This window comes from Moschus berezovskii, chromosome 8 (genome assembly GCF_049115385.1).
Source record: "Moschus berezovskii isolate FMDL1 chromosome 8, NW_MosBer_1.0, whole genome shotgun sequence".
NCBI lineage: Eukaryota > Metazoa > Chordata > Mammalia > Artiodactyla > Moschidae > Moschus > Moschus berezovskii.
In genome coordinates, this window is record NC_142467.1 from 10,550,910 (window position 1) to 10,570,437 (window position 19,528).

Sequence of the window (19,528 nt, forward strand, 5' to 3'; positions counted from 1 at the left end):
TGAAATGTATTGTTTGATTCCTTTAATACAAAGGTGTTTCTAATCCATTCATTAATTATCTGCTGAGATTTCAGAGTCTTGGGTAATTTTAATGTATAATAGACTCTTAAGCATATCTCAACATTTTATGTGATGTTTAACAAAAAACCAGAACACTGTCTTGGTTAAAGGAGAACTCAAAGTATCATTTATACAAACCATGGACTGAAACTGAGACTTTAATAGAAGAGAGAGGGGACCCCACCAGTCCGTGAATGCCTAGCAGCATAGTTCCTTCTCTCCACTTAGCATCCCTGTGTATTCTTTTATGGGTGCATTTTGACTTGTGAGTGTTTTTAAAAATCAGAGTGAAAAATTATTTTCGGCCTTTAGAACTCCTCTAGCTTTTCCTTGCTTGTTTTGAATGATGATGGCTTTGCACACAGAAAACACACGTCACCTAGAATAGGTGCGTCGGTGAAACAGATTGCATTTCTTATTGTAATGTAAATAATTCCAACTAAAAAAGTGATTGGTTTTCAATTTTTCTGTATTTTAGTTAGCACACCTTCTGAGAGTTAAACATTTTATCAGCCTCAGAGTTTTCAACGTAACACCTGTTTATTAGTGTGTTTGGTGTTCCTTAATTCACTTCCCCCAAACACATACCGTATCAGCTTTCTAATGAAACATCTTTAATGTATCTAACAGAACGAACACGTTAAAAGTGAAAATTGAAGTGGTTGTATAGAGAATCAGAAGATTTAGTGCAGAGCTCATGAACTGACACCCTTGGGGCACAAACCAAGTGGTAGTTTTGTTTTCTTTGGCATTTATCATCGCCAGCCCACGAGAGCCTGTCCCCTTTAAATGGGGAAATAGCCCAGCAAAATTGCCCATTTTTCAGAGTTATGTTAACCTGTGACCCAGAGGCCTGTGAATTTTCAGGACTTGGTTGAGAGCCTCAGCAGCACTCCTAGAAGACTGAGAGATCAAATAACCATTGTAAATTAAACAGGTTCTCAATTCACATACACAGAGTAAACGACATTATTATTATAGTTAGCTTCACTAATTGCATTAAAGAGATAGCAACCCTATACAAGCAACTAAATGTAATGGAGTTCCATATGTGATAGAATAAAGATAAGGTAAATATTTTAGAGCAGTGCTACAGAAGCAGTCGGTTCTGCCAAAGAAAACATATAAAGCATTGCAACAGCATTAAACCTTTGAGTTTTAAGAAAAGATAGGACGTTTTGAGGTTGGAGTCTAGAGTGTCTTAGAGAGGGAGTAATTTCAGTCAGACATGTTCATCATAAATAAAGAGATAGAGACAGAAAACTATATGGAGTAGTCTGATGCCATTGGGATACAAGACAGGCAAATACGTGGAGAGAAAATTCTGGAAAGTAAGAGTAGGGGGAATTGATGAAAAACTTTGGACTGATGTCACTGAAGGTTTTTGGTTAAGATAGTATTGTGATCAAATCTGCTTATTAATAAGGTGATACCGTCCTTGAAACAGAAGGATCAAGTTGGAGTCCAGGTTTTATAGAACTGGTTAGAGCAGTGTTCTTCAGTACTACTTAATAAATATTACAGCAAGAAATACGACTTACATCATGATATCCTCCTCCTGTTGCTTCCCGGCTGCTGTCATTAATAATACACACATGTAAATCTGAAATAAATTTCCATAAGATGATGTGCATGGAACACGGTCATGTTCTGTAATAATCCCTTTATTCTTCTTCAGTCTTTGAAAATTGCAGATGAATTCACGATTCATCAGTTGTTATAGCTAAGTAATAATTAATTCAGAAATTATTCCAGTGATAGTTCAAACACACATGGTGGTGCCTAAGCTTTGAAAATACTGATAAGAATAAAGAAGAGAGAATGTACTCAGGAGAAATGTTCTGAGATGAGTTTTTAGGGCTTTGTGATGAATCAGATACAGAAGATAAAAGAATTGTGGAGATCAAGTCCTTTTAGTCAGTCAAAATGGACTTTTTGCTAAATGGAGATAGAGAAAGACCCATTTAGAATAAATATGATGTAATTAATGTGAGATTGCCTTGGCCTGCCTTGTGATATTAGCAAATGAATCATTCATTTTTATCCATGCATGGTACGATACTTTTCTGAATGCTTGGTGAGTATCAGAATACCTGACTCTTCTGAACACTATATCAACCATCTTTCCAACACCATGTGTCAAATAGACTATATATACTAAGTAAGAAATCATCTTTTAATCTTGGATTATACTTTCAAAAGAAAAGAAAAGTACATTTGTAGTTTAGAATGACAAGTCAAAATGTTTCTGTCTTCTTTAACAATAAAGATATTACTATGACAAGTTTGCTGGTATTATCACTAAATGTTAGAAAATTCGGGTGTATTTCCCACCACCACTGAAACGGTCATTAGGTACTTAGTTTATTAACACTATGAATTGCACAGAGAAAATGTTATAGTTTTTGTGCCTTGGTTTTCTGGCATGGGTGATTAAAGTATCAGCCATAATATTTCATGAATGCTGTTTCTTTCCTTTTAATGTACAACATAATTTCTAAGAACATAAATTCCATGCTAAATCAGTTTTTCCCTCTGTAAAAAAAATAGTAACTGCTCAGCAACCACTGATAAATGGAGTAGTTCAGTTCCCTGACTAGGACAAGAGGGCTGAAAAATACATCCTAAAAATCTTGCTTGGTTTCCCTTGTCTTAAATATTTCCAGTAATGAATTTTTACCAGAAAAAAGGAATTCCTCAACAGGATTTTTTTGCCAGAATTTTTTCTTTATACCCCTTTCAGAAAAGTTAAAATGATCCTTCACTTTTAATTACAAAGAAAGTATTTAGAGTGTATGCTTAATATTCATTTCATATGCATTTTCAAGAAACTTACATGTATAATCCAAATAAATTTTAGTCTTGCAACTGTATATATTCATTTTGTGAAAAAGAAAACAATCACATGCATGGAAATTCATTTGATTTAAGCACATTATGTTCATTCTTTGGCATCCCTTTCCTTCTCACCCCCCCAGAAAAAAACTAAGTTTTATTGAATAATATCTGTGCAGTTGTAGCAAATTTGCCAAATGGGTGATGCTATTTTGATTTTGACTGAAGTATGGGAATGACATAATCTATTTGTCTGTTACGTGGATCGTTGTCTTCTAGAATGAGTTTGACTTTTTTTTCATTCTGTGATTTCCCTAGAAATGATATGACACTGTTCTTCCCACCCTTGCCAGTAATATAAACAAATCTGGGTTTGTGAAAAGAAACCTCTTTTCTACTTAGTCACTTAGTCCTTTTCATGATATGTGTCATTTGCATTTATTTCTGTCAACTTAGGTATTTTATTCATTGTTAATCAGCAAGCATAACGCACGATGTGTTTTTCTGTGTTCATCTACCATACTGAAAATTCAAATCTTCAACATGATGCTTCATCTCCAACACTTGCACTTTGTCTACTATGTAATATTATACCACATACAAGTCATCTGTTAACCCTAGGCTTCATATTTCAAAGTGAAAGTGAAGTCGCTCCGTCGTGTCCAACTCTTTGCGACCCCAGGGACTGTTGCCTACCAGGCTCCTCCGTCCATGGGATTCTCCAGGCAAGAGTACTGGAGTGGGTTGCCAAGAGATCTTCCCAGATACAGGAGATCTTCCCAACCCAGGGATCAAACCTGGGTCTCCTGCATTGGAGGCAGACGCTTTACCATCTGAGAGAAATGGCATCAATTAGCTATTCAATCCTTTTAGTAGCATTTTAAAAAATCCTTTCTCTCAAGAGACCTGAAGTGTAACTATTGTTTTGCCGTGTTAGATATTTAAAACCCCTTTGTTCAACAACTTCTCAATGTTTGGGGAAGGTCGTGACTGAGTGGCCTTGTAGAATATGCTTAAGACCAAATGGTAAGGCATTCTTCCTTACAGGAAGGTTGGGTGAAAGATGAACATATAGAGATTTTCACTGGTTCTGAAAGAAATCGGTGTATAAATAGTGTCAATTAAAACCCCTGTCCTGCAGTAATTTTTAAATAGTTATGCTTTTATTTTCTATCCACTGTGTCCTTAGCCTTGTTTCTTAACCACTTTGACCTAGTTCCTCATCCCTAAGTGGAGATACTACCACTCATGACCTCAAAGTACTGCAAAATGTACTGGCTTCAGTTCTACTGCCTTCACCTCAGGAAGAGTCAGAGAGGCTCAGAGGTTGCATGTTTTGGCTTCCCCTAGCAATTTTGAGAGGGTAACCACAAAGCCTAGAACAAAACCAGGTATTATAGATTCAATGTTCTCTTGACTCTTCAAGCTCAAAACCAGGATGGGAGCAGATAGGAACCATGTGCTTCCTCTAAGGGCAGGAAAGAAAAGAGGTCATCCCCCATTTCATTGTCAGTTGACAAATGTGGTTCCAAGGTTACGATGGTTTGAGTTAAGGGATTTCAGTGTTAGTACAGCAAAATACACAGTGAGACTGGCTAACAGAAAAAAGGATATGTTTGTAAAATTATGTGATTGGAACTTGTCTGAACACTAACGTGAGAAAGAATAAATAAAGATAAGGCTGTAATCCACTTAGTTGTTATTAACATCCTCCCGTATCACATTGCCTGCTGCTTCACCTCAGTGTCTCGGATGACTAGTTCTGTAGGTAGCACAAAGTTATATAACACATCCTGTGGGATATGTGAACATGTGGCTAATAGAGCATTTTCTTATTGCTATTACTAATAATAAATGTCAGGATCGTATTTTGGCCAGAATACATCATTGCCAACTAGCATAAAGAGTAAGATAGCCAGAAAAAAAAAAATGCTGAGCAATGTGTTGTATTTGCACAATGAACTCTTAAGGCATATCTGTTGAACTTTTGAAAGAGAGACCTTCTAGTTGCTTAGACTGTTCAGCCATAACTTAAGGGAAATGCAGAGAATATTGACAAGTCTAAAAGATATGGCTTGCTGGAGAATTTTAGGTGGTCTTGAGCAATTATCGTGAAATAAACACAGCTTTCCTTAAAAATTAAATGAATTAAAATTAAAATGCATTAAAGAATATTTTATATGGCCGTAAGATAAATGTAAGTGCTTTCAATTCTACATAAAGGACTGTTGAGAGGGCGTCCCATCTAGCTTGAGATCACAGAAGAAATTTCAGAGGTTTAGGGTGGAAATGGAGCTGGCCTCATTTCCAAAGGTTTTTAATCAGTCTTGGAAAATAAACACAAACAAATTGAAAATTGGGCAGCTTTGAATAAGCAGTGAGTTTGGCCACCATACCTAATTCTTAGATATAGTTTCATGTTTTTGATATGTCAAAATAGTCGGTCAGTATAAAAATTTGGGGCTTACCTGGTAGCTCAGATGATAGAGAATCTGCCTGCAATGCATGAAATAAGGTTTCCATCCCTGGGTCAGGAAGATCCTCTGGAAAAGGGAATGGCAACCCACTCCAGTACCCTTGCCTGGGAAATCCCATGGAAAGAGGAGCCTGGTGGGCTACAATGTATAGGGTCAAAAAAGAGTTGGATACAACTGAGCAACTAATACACACACACAAATTTAATTTGGCTAAAGAAGCAGCACTTGAGTGCATTAAATATTCTTGCATACTCAGGTTTTGACTCACAGAAATCCACCATTTAAAAATCGAGCACTCTTCAATTTTACAAGACTAAGAATAATGTGAAATAATGCTTCATAAATGCTTGCTACCCATTCTGGCTACTTTTAATTATTGTAATCCCTGAGAAGATTTATTAAAAAGGAAGATGAAGAATGTGTGATTGCAAACCTATTTATAATCTTGCTCAATCAGCACCATTGCTACTAGTAATGCTGTGAAGTTCACAACAAGTCTACCGAATTGCTGGAGTACAACACAGCTGGTTGGTTATTTTGGCTTCCTTAACGCTTGCCCTGATTATGTGACATTCAGCTAATTATATGACTACATATCTAATCCAACCACAGTGAAGTTAATTTGCTGGCCACATGTGGACATGATATTCATCTTTCCTTCCAGTAAAAACTTAGACATAGGCACTCCAAACAAAAAGAACAAGCAGGCTTGCGGAGCCAGCACAGTCTAGATGTTACGGGGTGTCCTTCTGTCGTGCTATGTTCAGTACTTCCATTTCCATCCTTCGCAAAGCCTGAGTAGGCTGTGCTTGGGTCATAGAAACTGTACAGTGAAGCTCAGGTGGACTGATGATTCTTTGATCGCCTGATGCCCTTTCAGTTTGCATCACAGCCACTTAGTGTTTTTTACCTCCCCAGTTCCCTCTTGATCACCCCTGTTCTCCAGAAATCTTATTATTCTTTTAGTTTCCTTTTGTTTCCAAGGTGGAAAGTCCCGGTCTTTCAGCACCCAACTTTATTGATGACTACCTTATTAACTCTTTAGTAACACCTGGCCAGACAGTCCTGTTTCAGAAACTGAGCTGAGGTTGTTCGGAAAGAGTGGGCATTTGCAAACTTGAGATGTGCAGGGGCTTTTAAACATGTGATAAGAAACAGAAATGAAAAGCAAAAACTAAGTCATTTTTTTTTCCTGAAAAGATAATTCATTGGGATGTTATCTTGGCTCTCTTTAACAGGGTTGGCTCTGATTGATTACTTTTACAATTATAGAGAAAATGACATTTATAGATATTGTTTTTCCTCTGGTAGAGTCCTCTGAAAAGGATGGCTGAGGTATCATTACAGCAGAAAGATCTGTCTGAAGCTATCTCCCCAGACAGGAACGTGTTAACTGTCATGTTCGCAAATGCTGTCTATTTTTTCCCTAAGGAAGGGGAAGTGTCTGTACCCGTGTTGTTCAGAACGTATTTCCACACTTTCCAAATCCATCTGATAATCAGCTTGGTTGGAACTTTAGACTGTTTTTGAAGCTGATGTGGAACGCATTTTAAGACTTCAAAAATAATCATTCCTTAGTCTTCTGTGAGTTACACTGTAAGATGTCCAGTTTGCTTCTGTGAGCATGTAGCTGTTCTTTCCCAGGGCAGTCCCATTGCTAGTATTCTTACTGTGAGAGGAATGAGTAATAACTAATCTCCAACAGTGCATGGATCATGGATGGAGACAGATAAATACTCTATCACATAATCTAGTGGGTTTAATTAAAGTTACACGACTTGAGATTATTTCTAAATAATATGATGTGTTAACTTTGTTTTCTCTCAGTAGCTCAGCCTAGATAACAGAGACTCTGCTTAATTGTGTGAGATGGAAGATATTTGTTGTGTTAGATAAGTGTTGTCAGAGATCTAGGAAGTAATCAGATATATTAATTAAGAGCCATAAGGAATGATATATAAGCCAATAATTTCAATAGAAGAACACACACTTTACTTTCTAATTAAATTTAACTGGTTTGAGAATTTAATTAATGTGGAGAAATGAGCCATGTAGAGAAATGTGAGAAACCATCATAATGCAGTCAAACCTGCAAAAATGCAGCAAGAGGAAATTCGTTTATCTTCCCTTCATGTGAAAGGCTGATGTAAACTATCGAAAAGAAAACAAAAAAATCTGTGCGTGTGAGAGTGTGTTTTCATGAATGTATAGATTCAAATTATTTTTGTTTCCAAATTAGCAAACTCTTGTTTGTTAAAAATCTAATTTTTCACTGATCAACTAATTAAAATGTGCCTTTTTTTTTTTATTTAGCAAGTTAAACTATTGTAAAATTTAAAAGCTGTTTTTTAAGTTTCATCAAATCCAGAACTCTTTGTGACAGAATCGAAGTATCACAAGTGGAAGACAAATTCCAGGTGCTTTCCAAAGCTTTGTTAAATTGCAGAAATCAGGTTACAAGAATAGTATCAGAATCAGGTACTTTGTGAGGCCCAGGAGTTCCGACGTGGAGAACAGGAGTCCTCCTCCACAAAGGGCTCATGTCTGATTAGTAGGGAAGTCAGGCATTTTGAGGATGTCCTCAAAAGGGACAGAAAGATATCTGATCCCTTGGTAGAGGATTTTTCTCTGTTAACATCTCAAAGAGGCATATTAAATGCAGTAACTCCATTTTCTTACTTTTCCTCCCCATTTAAGCCTAGGGAAAGCAATTATAAATAGGTTTGTGGAAAATGTTGCAAGGAGTTATATTTTTCCTTAACTTCAGGATACAGAAAAGCCATCTCCACTTACATATGTTTAGAAACTTGTTGAAATGACTTAAGCTTGACAAGTGGTGCAGGTTAGACCATCAGGTCAAGTGTGTTTTACTTACTTCTAGAACAGCATGTGGCTTAGACTGCCTACTTCATGGCAGAGCTCTTATGAATTTACCATCATAAATCCCCTTATTAGGAATTTATATCATGTGGTTTTCATGAAGATAATAGCAATGCGTATTCTTCAACAGGTTGTATCAGTATAAATGACAATTTGAGCCCCATTATCATCCTTATTGAAGACAGTACTGTATTCCTGAAAATGTGATGACTTGCTGAAAATGTAATTTTACCAGGCATATTATCTTTTTTCCCTAACTGGTTAAAAAAACTAAAAAACAAAAAACATGCTCATTCCACTTTTTCTTTTCATGAATGCCATTTTATAAGTGAATGCTTCATACTTACTTTTCATTTGTCCATTAATTTTTTCCCTCTTCAGGTGTAATCTAGCCCCTGTGGTGGAGTTTGCTGCAGATGTGGGAACTAAATCAGATTTTATTACCATGAATCCGTCAGTTGTACAAAGAGCATTTGGAGGCTTTCGGAATGAGAGTGACAGAGAAAAATTTGTGCATAGACTTTCCATGCTGAATGACAGTGTCCTTTGGATCCCTGCTTTCATGGTCAAAGGAGGAGAGAAGCATGTGGAGTGGGTTAATGCGTTAATCCTTAAGAATAAACTGAAAGTGCGGACTGCCTATCCATCACTGAGACTTATTCATGCTGTCAGAGGGTAAGTGTCTGCAAAGGACCAGTCTGTCCTTGGCACAATGGTCATATACCTACACAGTTTCCCTAGACCGGAAGGAACTTCAGTAATTTATATATATAATATATATATATACTATATAATATATATATGTATATAGTTTCCATTGTTTTATAACGGCTACTCTGCTTACCAACTTGAATTTTATTTACCTACTATTTTATTTTAGCACTTCTCTTCTTTGAAAAGGCAAACATATGATCTTGGCACAAGTAAGTGCCAAGTAAGTAAGAAGTAACTATCTGCTTATAAACAAACTACTGATTTTTATATGTTGCTGCATTAAAGAATAATAAGAATTCATAGTATAATTTGATGAATTTTGGGTAAAAACTATGAACAGAAGTGCTAAATAGCTAGTGGGCAATGTTGTAGAAGCTTAAATGTTAAATGTCTGTAAGAAGTAATTAAATCCCATCTGTAGTTAAGAGGCCAATGAGTGATAAAACTGGCTGAGATAATATGCCTTAATGCTTCCCCACTAAAGTCACAGATGCCACTTTTATGGATTATGTCAATATTTTCCTTTTATTAATACAAGCTCAACAGAAAGACCTCAGAAGTAGACTCTTGTTTCAAAGTGGCAAATAACCAAAAGGCTAAATTCAGTCGTGCATACATATGTATGTAACATGCATAACACAAAGATAAGCAATACTGTATATTTATTAGATATCTACTGAATATCAGATACTGTAGATTCGAAATTAAAGAACGGATCACTGCTTTAGAGGAATGCATAGGCTTTCTGGTAGAAGTAGAGGCCTGTACAGTGAGCTAAGGCATAAACAAATGATAAGGGGGAATATTGTCGGAAGTGTAGAATTTGTTCCTCATGTTAACAAAGAAGTCCTAAAAATCTAGCTTCTGAACTGGACTTGTAATGCAAGAGGTGATTTTTAAGAACTTTAAAGTGACTGTCAAGGGAAAAAAGAAGAAACAGAAGGAAATGTTATTGTATCATTAGAGCAAACTGAGGCAGGAAAATAATTTAGTGCGTGGTAAAATTGTGTAATAATGGAGTCCATTTTGGTGCAATAGGATAAAAAATAACTTTTGTGATCTGGTTCGGAAGAGAATCAGTTTTATCCTTCATGAAACATGATTAGATATGTGAATTTAGGAGATTAAATCTTGTAACTGCAGACTGTATTGACAAGGAGAAGTGCTAGAGATACAAAGACCATGTAGGCTTTTGGTTAATTTACTCATCAAGTGATAAAAATGTAGAGCAAAGTCAGTGGACATCAAGCGATGGGCAAGTTCAGGGTACCAATTAAATACAATGGACAGAAGTCCCAAAAGAAAAGTCTTTCCAAACTCAGAGTTAAAAATAGCATTTGGACTGGGCTAAGGTGTTTTCTGTTTTGGTATTGGGATAATTTCCTTCAGGAATTTGTCATTTCTTTATTTAAATCTTGAGACAGTTTTTATTTTTAATTGTTATTCTGCACACAATTAAATTGCATTTTTTGCAATTAGATCCTGGTTATTCAGCTTTCATTCTCTTGACATTTGGCATGAAGTTTTAACAAAGATAAAATACAGGCATTCAGAAGATAGGTAATTTTTTTAAAGTTACAGATTCCTGTAATTGCAGATTGAGTCTGAAAAATGAAAAAAGATGTGTTCTTAATAGAGAGCAACTTTGTAATGTGCTAGGAACATATCTTTTTATTTTTTAATTTCTTTATTAATCATGTGTATTGCAACTATTTTTTCCAGTCTGTGGTTTGCTTTTCACTCTCTAAATGGTGTCTGTTGATGTACGGGAATTGAATTTTAACAAAATCTGTTCTGTTCTGTTCCGTCGCTCAGTCGTGTCCGACTCTATGCGACCCCGTGGACTGTAGCCTACCAGGCTTCTCCATCCATGGGATTCTCCAGGCAAGAATACTGGAGTGGGTTACTGTTTCTTTCTCCAGGGGATCTTCCCGACCCAGGGATCGAACCCAGGTCTCCCGCATTGGAGGCAGAAGCTTTAACCTCTGAGCCACCAGGGTCTAATTTGGTCTATATTTTTTCCTTCATCTAAAAATTGTGATAAAGAACACATACCAGAAAATCTACCATCTCAACCATTTTAAGTGTACAACTTAGTGGTATTAAGTGCATTCGTTTTGTTGTACAGCTGTCACTACTACCCACGTGCAGAACTCTCTTCCTCTTGCAAACTGAAGCTCTTTATCTGTTAAACAATTGCTCCCCATTCCCTTCTCCCCTCTCACAGGCAGTCACCATGCCGCTACCTGTTTTTGTGATTTGGACAGTCTAACTACCTTAGATAAGTGGAATAACACAGTGTTTGTCTTTTTACGACTGGCTTACTTCACTTAGTGTAATGTCCCTCATTGTTTCTTGTAATTTTTTTAACATTTGTTTTGTCTGACATTGGTATTGTCACTCCTGTTCTTATATTACTGTCTTTTGTATTTTAGTATTTTGTGTGGCTATGTGTGCAGTGAAACATTTGAGTTTCTTTCTCATTTCCTTTGTGTATATTCTAGAGCTATTTTCTTTGTGGTTACCATGGGGATTTCATTTGGAATCTTAAAGTTATGACACTTGTATGTGAATTTATACCAGCTGAACTTCAGTAACACACAAAACGTTTCGTCCCCACTACTTTCCATTGTTGGTGGCACAAAACTAATTTTTATGCATGCTGCTGCTGCTGCTGCTAAGTCACTTCAGTCGTGTCCGACTCTCTGTGACCCCATAGACGGAAGCCCACCAGGCTAGTGTGTCCCAAAACATAAACTAGTATTTTTAATGCATTAGTATCCTAAATTATGTAGAAAACAAGATTTAGAGTAATAAACCAAGGGGACAGTAATCCTAGATTTGACACTAATAACTTTTAATGTACTAATCCCTTAAGTCATATGGAAACAAATGACAGTAGTTACAAACCATTGTTACAATAATACTCTCATAATTGCCCGTGAAAATCTTTATTTCTCCACACATCTTCTGTTTTGATGTGTTAAAGTTGAGTATCATTGACTCATAGAAAAATAAAGAAGTCACTCTGTCCTGTCTTACACACACACACGCACACACACACTCTAACGCATACATACATATACATATATGCTTACATGTACACATCCATATACACATATGCAAACATATCCATATACACACTCGGGTCTCCCAGGTAGCAATAGTGGTAAAGAACCTGACTGCCCACCGGGTGACATAACAAATGCGGACTCTATCCTTGGGTCGGGTCGGGAAGATCCCCTGGAGGAGGGCAGGGCAACCCACTCCATTATCCTTGCCTGGAGAATCCCATGGACAGAGGAGCCTGGTGGGCTACAATCCAAACGGCCTCAAAGAGTTGCACACGACTGAGGTGGCTTAGCATGCACACGTACACACATACCAGTGATATCTTAAGATTAAATACAAGTATTTTTAGGTACTCCTTGATTGTAGGAAACTAATCAGAAAATTCAGGGTTCCGATGAATGAGTGCTTTTCCAATAGACAACTTTTAGTGCCGTTTTATGTTCACAGAAAAATTGAGAAGGTGGTGCAGAGAAGTTGCATATACTCCCTGCCCCCGCACATGCATGGTCTCCGTGGTCAAAATCTTCCACCAGAGACCTACGTTTGTTACAATTAGTGGACCTGAATTTATAGATCATCATCACCCAAAGTCCATAATTTATGCCAGAGTTTACCCTTGATTGTACATTCCATGGTTTTTGACAGATCTTATATGACATGCATCCACCATTATAGTATCATATAAAGTTTCCTTGTCCTCAAAATCATCTGTGCTCAGACTGTTCATCTCTTTCTCCCATTAACGCATAGCAAGCATTGATGTTTTTACTTTCTCCATAGTTTTTTGCCTTTTCCCAAATGTCGTATTGTTAGAACCATAGAGTATGTAGCCTTTTCCTATCGGTTTCTTTCACTTAGTGGTATGCATTTGTTTCCTTCATATCTTTTTACTGCTTGATACCTCATTCCTTTTTCAGGGCTAAATAATGCTTCATTGTTTTGATGTACCAGTTTATTCATTCATCTACTTCTAAGTTTTCGCAATTATGAACGAAGCTACTAAAAACGTCTGTGTGCAGGTTTTTGAGTGGACATCGTTTTCAGTTCACTTGATTGCTGGGTCTTATGCCTGGAGAATCCCACGGACGGAGGAGCCTGGTAGACTGCAATCCATGGGGTTGTGAAGAGTTGGACATGACTGAGCAACTTCACTTTCACTTTTCACTTTCACACATTGGAGAAGGAAATGGCAACTCACTCCTGTATTCTTGCCTGGAGAATCCCAGGGACGGAGGAGCCTGGTGGGCTGCCTTCTATGGGGTCACACAGAGTTGGACACGAATGGAGTGACTTAGCAGCAGCAGCAGCATGATAAGAGTATGTTTGGTGTTGTAAGAAACTGACAAACTGTCTTCCAAAGTGACTATATCATTTTACACTCAACCTGATAATGATTGAGAATTGCTGTTGTTCCACATCCTTCTCTGCATTTGGTGTTTTCAGTTTATATTTGGGTGATTTTGATCATCCTAATAGGTATATAGTGATACCTTCCCTGGTGGCTCAGTTGGTAAAGAATCCGCCTGCTATGCAGGAGACCCCGGTTCGATGCCTGGGTCGGGAAGATCCGCTGGAGAAGGGATAAGCTACCCACTCCAGTATTCTTGGGCTTCCCTTGTGGTTCAGCTGGTAAAGAATCCGCCTGCAATCCCAGAGACCTGGGTTCAATCCCTGGGTTGGGAAGATCCTCTGGAGAAGGGAAAGGCTACCCACTCCAGTATTCTGGCCTGGAGAATTCCATGGACTGTACATAGGGTCGCGAAGAGTCAGACACGACTGAGTGACTTTCACTTTCAATTGTTGTTTTAATTTACATTTGTTTTATAACATATGATGTGAAGCATCCTAGGATATGCTTATTTTCCACCTGCATCTCTTCTTTAGTGAGACGTCTGTTGAAGTCTTTGGCCCATTTTTTTTAGTCAAGTTGGTTTTCTTATTGGAGAGATTTCTTGTGTGTTTTGAATAACTATCCTTTATCAGATATGACTTCTGAAAATATTTTCTCCCAGACAGTGACTTGTCTTTTCATTCTGTTCCCGTTGTCTTAATGAAGTCCAGTTTACCAATTTTTTTTTCATTGATTTTTCTTTTTGTGCTGTATCTAAAAAGTCATCACCAACCCAAAGTTATCTCGATTGTCTTATGAGTCATCATCTAAGAGCTTTATAGTTTTGCATTCTGCGTTTAGATCTATCATCCACTTTTAGTTAATTTTTGTGAAAGGTGTCAAGTTCTTTATCAGGAGTCATTTTTTAATGAGGATGGCCAGTAGTTCCAGCACCATTTCGTTAAAAGACTGTCTTTGCCCTTTTGTATTATTTTTGCTTCTTTTTCAAACATTAGTTGACTAAATTTTGGGGGATCTATTTCTGGGTTCTTTAACTGTTCCATTTGATCTATTTTGTCTATTCTTTGCCGACATCGTATTGTCCTGAATACTGAAGCTTTATGGTAAGTCTTTTTTTTTTTTCCCTCCCAGTTTTATTTATTTATTTTACTTTACAATATTGTATTGTCTTGAAGTCAGGGAGTGTCAGTCCTTTGACTATTCCTCCATCAATATTGTGTTGACTATTCTGGGTTTTTGCATCTCTGCCTAAACTTTGGATTTATTACTTTATTCCCTAGGTTCTAGTTTTTCTCTCTCCATTTACAGACAACAGCAAAGCCCTTAATCAGAGGAATGGTTGAAATAGGGCATTTTCAATCAGTTAGAATCGTGATAGAATCACAAATCTTTAACAACAGTAAATTCATATAGCCTCTTTGTGTTTATTTTAAACATAGAAAGTGCAAAGCTTTTTACTAATTAGTTCATCAGTCCTCTCCATTTATGTTTGTCTTATTCACTTTTCTTCCATAAACATTATACATATAAAATATCTCACCATTTTCTAAGCATTGTACTCCAAAGAACAACAAAGCCAAGCTTCTGACTACTAGTGAAGTCAGTGGTGTGCTTTCTTTTGATTACCGTACTTTAGGTATTTTTGACAAGACTTATTCTGTATTCTCCAGAAAGAACTTCACTTGCTACTTTCATGCTTGCACATCAGCAGCTTTCCCCTCCAGGTGAAGTTCTCAACTGTGGCCTGGGGTATAAAAAGTAGCCCTAAATTTACCTTTCACCTTTCAAGTACATTGGAAATTTATACACATGATGTTTGTGAAAGGTTGTTTCATTTATGGAACTAATGAAATTAGCACATTGATTCATGCAAACGTAGCATTTCAACATAATATTTGTACTCTACAAAGTTACTGAGACTCATAAAGAAAATAAGGAAGTGGGAATACTGATGACACAAAGATTCATATGATATGAAACCACGAGCAAACTCCCCAAAGATATATTCTTTACATGTTTTTTCACATGTCTCTGAAACCCTGTGGTTAATACAGTTCAGGAAAATAGTTTAGAGAGTCTTGTATCCTCTGTGGATTATTAGAGCCTGTTGCGTCTCATGAGAGGTCTTTCATGCAGCCCGTGCATTTTATGAGGCGCGTCATCACAGTGTTAAAATGGAAAGCCTCTTCCAAGTACTACACTTACAAGTAGAAATTTTAAATGACTTGAAAAGCAAAAAAGTCCTTGAATACCCATGAGAATCATTCAGTTTTCATACTGTCAAGTTTCATGATTTAAATTTTTTCCTCTCTGAAAATTATGATGGCTTACCAACTTTAAGCATCAAATTAATTATACGTGTTTTAAAGCTCTGAAAATATAACTATCAATCACAAAATTTGATGATGCTTTTTAGTGTGTGGTCATTCTTCCCAAGCCATGTTAAGTGAAACAGGAGGGGAAAATATCTCTATTTTCTAATTTTGAAACAGTTTTACAAAAAATGAGAGTAGTCTAATGGGGAAAATTTTTAAAAATAAACTATAATTACAAATTAAAGTGAATACATCAATGTTACACTGGTTTGGGATTGCAAGCTGTTCATTTGTATTTATTCTGAAGTTTCACATGTCTAATACTCTTATTACTATGTTGTAATTTCCCTTGTGAAGAATGGAACAATTTTCCTAAGACTTTAAGAGTGAAGAGAGAATTTTGAAACTTTAAAATGACTTGTTGAAACTTTAAAAATGTGATTACAAAATATAAAAATCAAGGTTTCTTCTTTATATATTGATAACAAAATTATTGGTGTATAACCTGAAATCTGAAAAGAATTTAACCCAATAATGTGATTTAGTATGCAATTGAATTATTCAGTAATATATATTAAATATATTTTTGCAAAATATATAATGTTAGGCAAAAAAATTATTTTTATAATTACTATAGTTTGATTCATGATAGTCAAGTGCTGTTTTTAATAATGGGATGATTATACTTTTATTTTCTCATTGTTTTTATCATATTATCGAAGAAAATTAAGCAGTGCCTAAAGTAGCTTCTCAGTTCCACTACCAGCTACAACGGATAATTTCTTAAGAATTCTAGGCAATAAATAAATGAGCATATTTTGAAATTATATTTTGTATGCATAAATATGTTACATGTAAAGTGTTCTAGATTAGAATCATGTGTACTTTCTGCAATTTCTTTTGAGTTTGTACTTTGACGAGTTTACTTTGCAGTTCTCATCTATATTCCCTAGAATGTGCTTAACTTTGTTCAGATATCTGTCTTAAAGTGATTGTGTGTGCTAAGTCACTTCATTTGTGTCTGACTCTTTGCAACCCTATGGACTGTAGCCTTCCCAGCTTCTCTGTCCATGGGATTCTCCAGGCAGGAATACTGGCGTGGGTTGCTGTGCCCTCCTCCAGGGGATCTTCCTGACCCAGGGACTGAACGCACATACCTTATGTCTCCTGCATTGACAAGCAGGTTCTTTACCACTAGCACCACCTGCGAAGCCCCTTAAAGAGATTAATTGATTTAAATTTTAGATTTGTTTATATAAACCGGTTAGGAAAAAGTATTCAAGCATTTCTATTTGAATGCTTTCAGTTCAGTTCAGTTCAGTTCAGTCGCTCAGTCGTGTCCAACTCTCTGCGACCGCATGAATCACAGCACGCCAGGCCTCCCTGTCCATCACCAAATCCCGGAGTTCACTCAAACTCATGTCCATCGAGTCGGGGATGCCATCCAGCCATCTCATTCTCCGTCGTCCCCTTCTCCTCCCGCCCCCAACCTTTCCCAGCATCAGAGTCTTTTCCAGTGCGTCAACTCGTCGCATGAGGTGGCCAAAGTATTGCAGTTTCAGCTTTAGCATCAGTCCTTCCAATGAACATCCAGGATTGATCTCCTTTAGAATGGACTGATTGGATCTCCTTGCGGTACAAGGGACTCTCAAGAGTCTTCTCCAGCACCACAGTTCTAAAGCATCAATTCTTCGGCACTCAGCTTTCTTCACAGTCCAACTCTCACATCCATACATGACCACGGTAAAAACCATAGCCTTGACTAGACAGACCTTGGTTGGCAAAGTAATGTCTCTGCTTTTTAATATACTATCAAAGTTGGTCATAACTTTCCTTCCAAGGAGTAAGCGTCTTTTAATTTCCTGGCTACAATCAGCATCTGCAGTGATTTTGGAGCCCCAAAAAATAAAGTCTGACACTGCTTCCACTGTTTTGCTTCCTGGCAAATATTATGAACTATTATTGAAGTACTTAAAGCAAAAATAAAATATCCCCTTTAATTATTTTATAACTTTTTATGATCCAGTTTTGTTATTTGAATTCTACCATGACAGAAATAAGGCAATTACCCTATTTTGTCAACACATTCTAATTAATAATTTGTTTTAATATACATACTATAATAAGGACTGTACTCATTATGTTGACAGGCTAATACTTTGTATTAATCAGGATAAATACTAAGACTGATGATTCGCTGTGATCATTGAGATTGATAAACATACATAGTGTTTAGTGATGTAAACTTCATAGTTAATAATTCTAACGTTATCCAACAATTTTGTAAACGAGTATCTTCACCAAAATGATTTTTAAGGAAATGATAAATTCAATTCATACATAGTCTTTAAAATTTTATGTGAATTCTTTATGACTTTCTTCCTTAACTTTTAGCTTAGAATATGTATCAACCCTTGTATTTGAGAAATATTCCAAATGATTTTTTTCTTTGAAGGATAATTTTGCAACTACAAAAGAAATGTGCAAGTGTGAGATAAGTTGACTATATGACTGCTTTAAATTTGCTTGGAATTAAGAATTTCTATTTGAAATGCTTGGGATAACCCTCATGACCTACAGCAATGTCGTTCAAATTGGAGTTCACAGATGTATTTCTCAGGTTCTGAGAAAAAATACTTATTCTCTTTAAAACATGTTTTTATATTGATCCAAACTGAGAACACTGGCTTACAGAATTTTTAAAAATTACTTAGGAGTTTGACCTCCAAAGACAATCAAAACAAACCCTTCTTATTCTGACCATAGACAAGACTGTTCACAATCTTGAGCCTCAGATTTATATTCTATAAAATGTGGATATTGACATGCATAATCATTGAGATCCTTTGGGCTTTGAGATTCACTGGTTCTGTTCTTTAGTTTTCTTAGTCACATGAATATTCAAAATGCCACAAACATTTGTACTGAATTTTCATATATATCCTCAGGAATATCCTCTCTATAACCTTAAGGCAGGAATCATTTAACTTTTGATTTTCACAATAACTGAGGTAGCTTTCTAAAATATTCCTGCTTTACAGTCATTTGTCTAGGAATTTAAATATTCTTCATATTTTTCGAGACCAGAATTAATTAAGATCCTCATCAGAATGTTACACACGCACAAACACAGTCATATACACACATAAATATGTATGTGCATATATGAAGATATAAGAGATGATTGTATATGTTTGTTATAGGGCCATTTATCTATTGAACTACTCTTTCTTTGATTTCTGCAGTTATTGTTAAAAAGCATAGATCTTTCTATAAATGCAAATTATGGAAAATTATTTCTGGAGAAGTGTTTTTTCCTTGCATACATGAAAAATAAAAGTAATGTTCATATATGCTATATATACATACTCACAAAATACATTCTTATATAATTTAATATATAATACATTAAAATATATTAATATATTATTAATAACTTACATATATATACTGACTAAATTATTTCTAATACACTGTTTTATACACATATATATAAAGGATAATATACTAATAATACATATATAACAACTTATTCCATGCAGGTTGCTTTGCTAGACCTTGTGTGTGTCAAACAATAATCAATAATACATTGCCTTACATTGCTTAATATACAGCAGTCTCCCATTCTGTATTTATATTGTTGGCATTTATTGTGCCATCTTGAATTGATTATTTCTAGTAATTTCATCTTGTGTTGGAGGACTAAGTTTCCTTCTATTCTGTTACTCAGTTCAGTTCGTCTCAGTTGCCCAGTTGTGTCTGATGCTTTGAAACCCCATGGACTGTAGCACGCCAGGCCTCCCTGTCCATCACCAACTCCTGGA

The 19,528-nt window shown here is 36.2% G+C and overlaps 1 protein-coding gene across 1 annotated transcript in view; it reads left to right on the top strand.

Annotated features, from left to right (window-relative positions):
• Positions 1–19,528, top strand: part of ST8SIA4 (ST8 alpha-N-acetyl-neuraminide alpha-2,8-sialyltransferase 4) — a 103,741-nt gene that overhangs the window by 34,759 nt on the left and 49,454 nt on the right. The window contains exon 4 of the mRNA XM_055429710.2: positions 8,634–8,927. Coding sequence (XP_055285685.2) covers positions 8,634–8,927 — 294 coding nt within the window. The remainder of the gene's footprint in view (positions 1–8,633; positions 8,928–19,528) is intronic.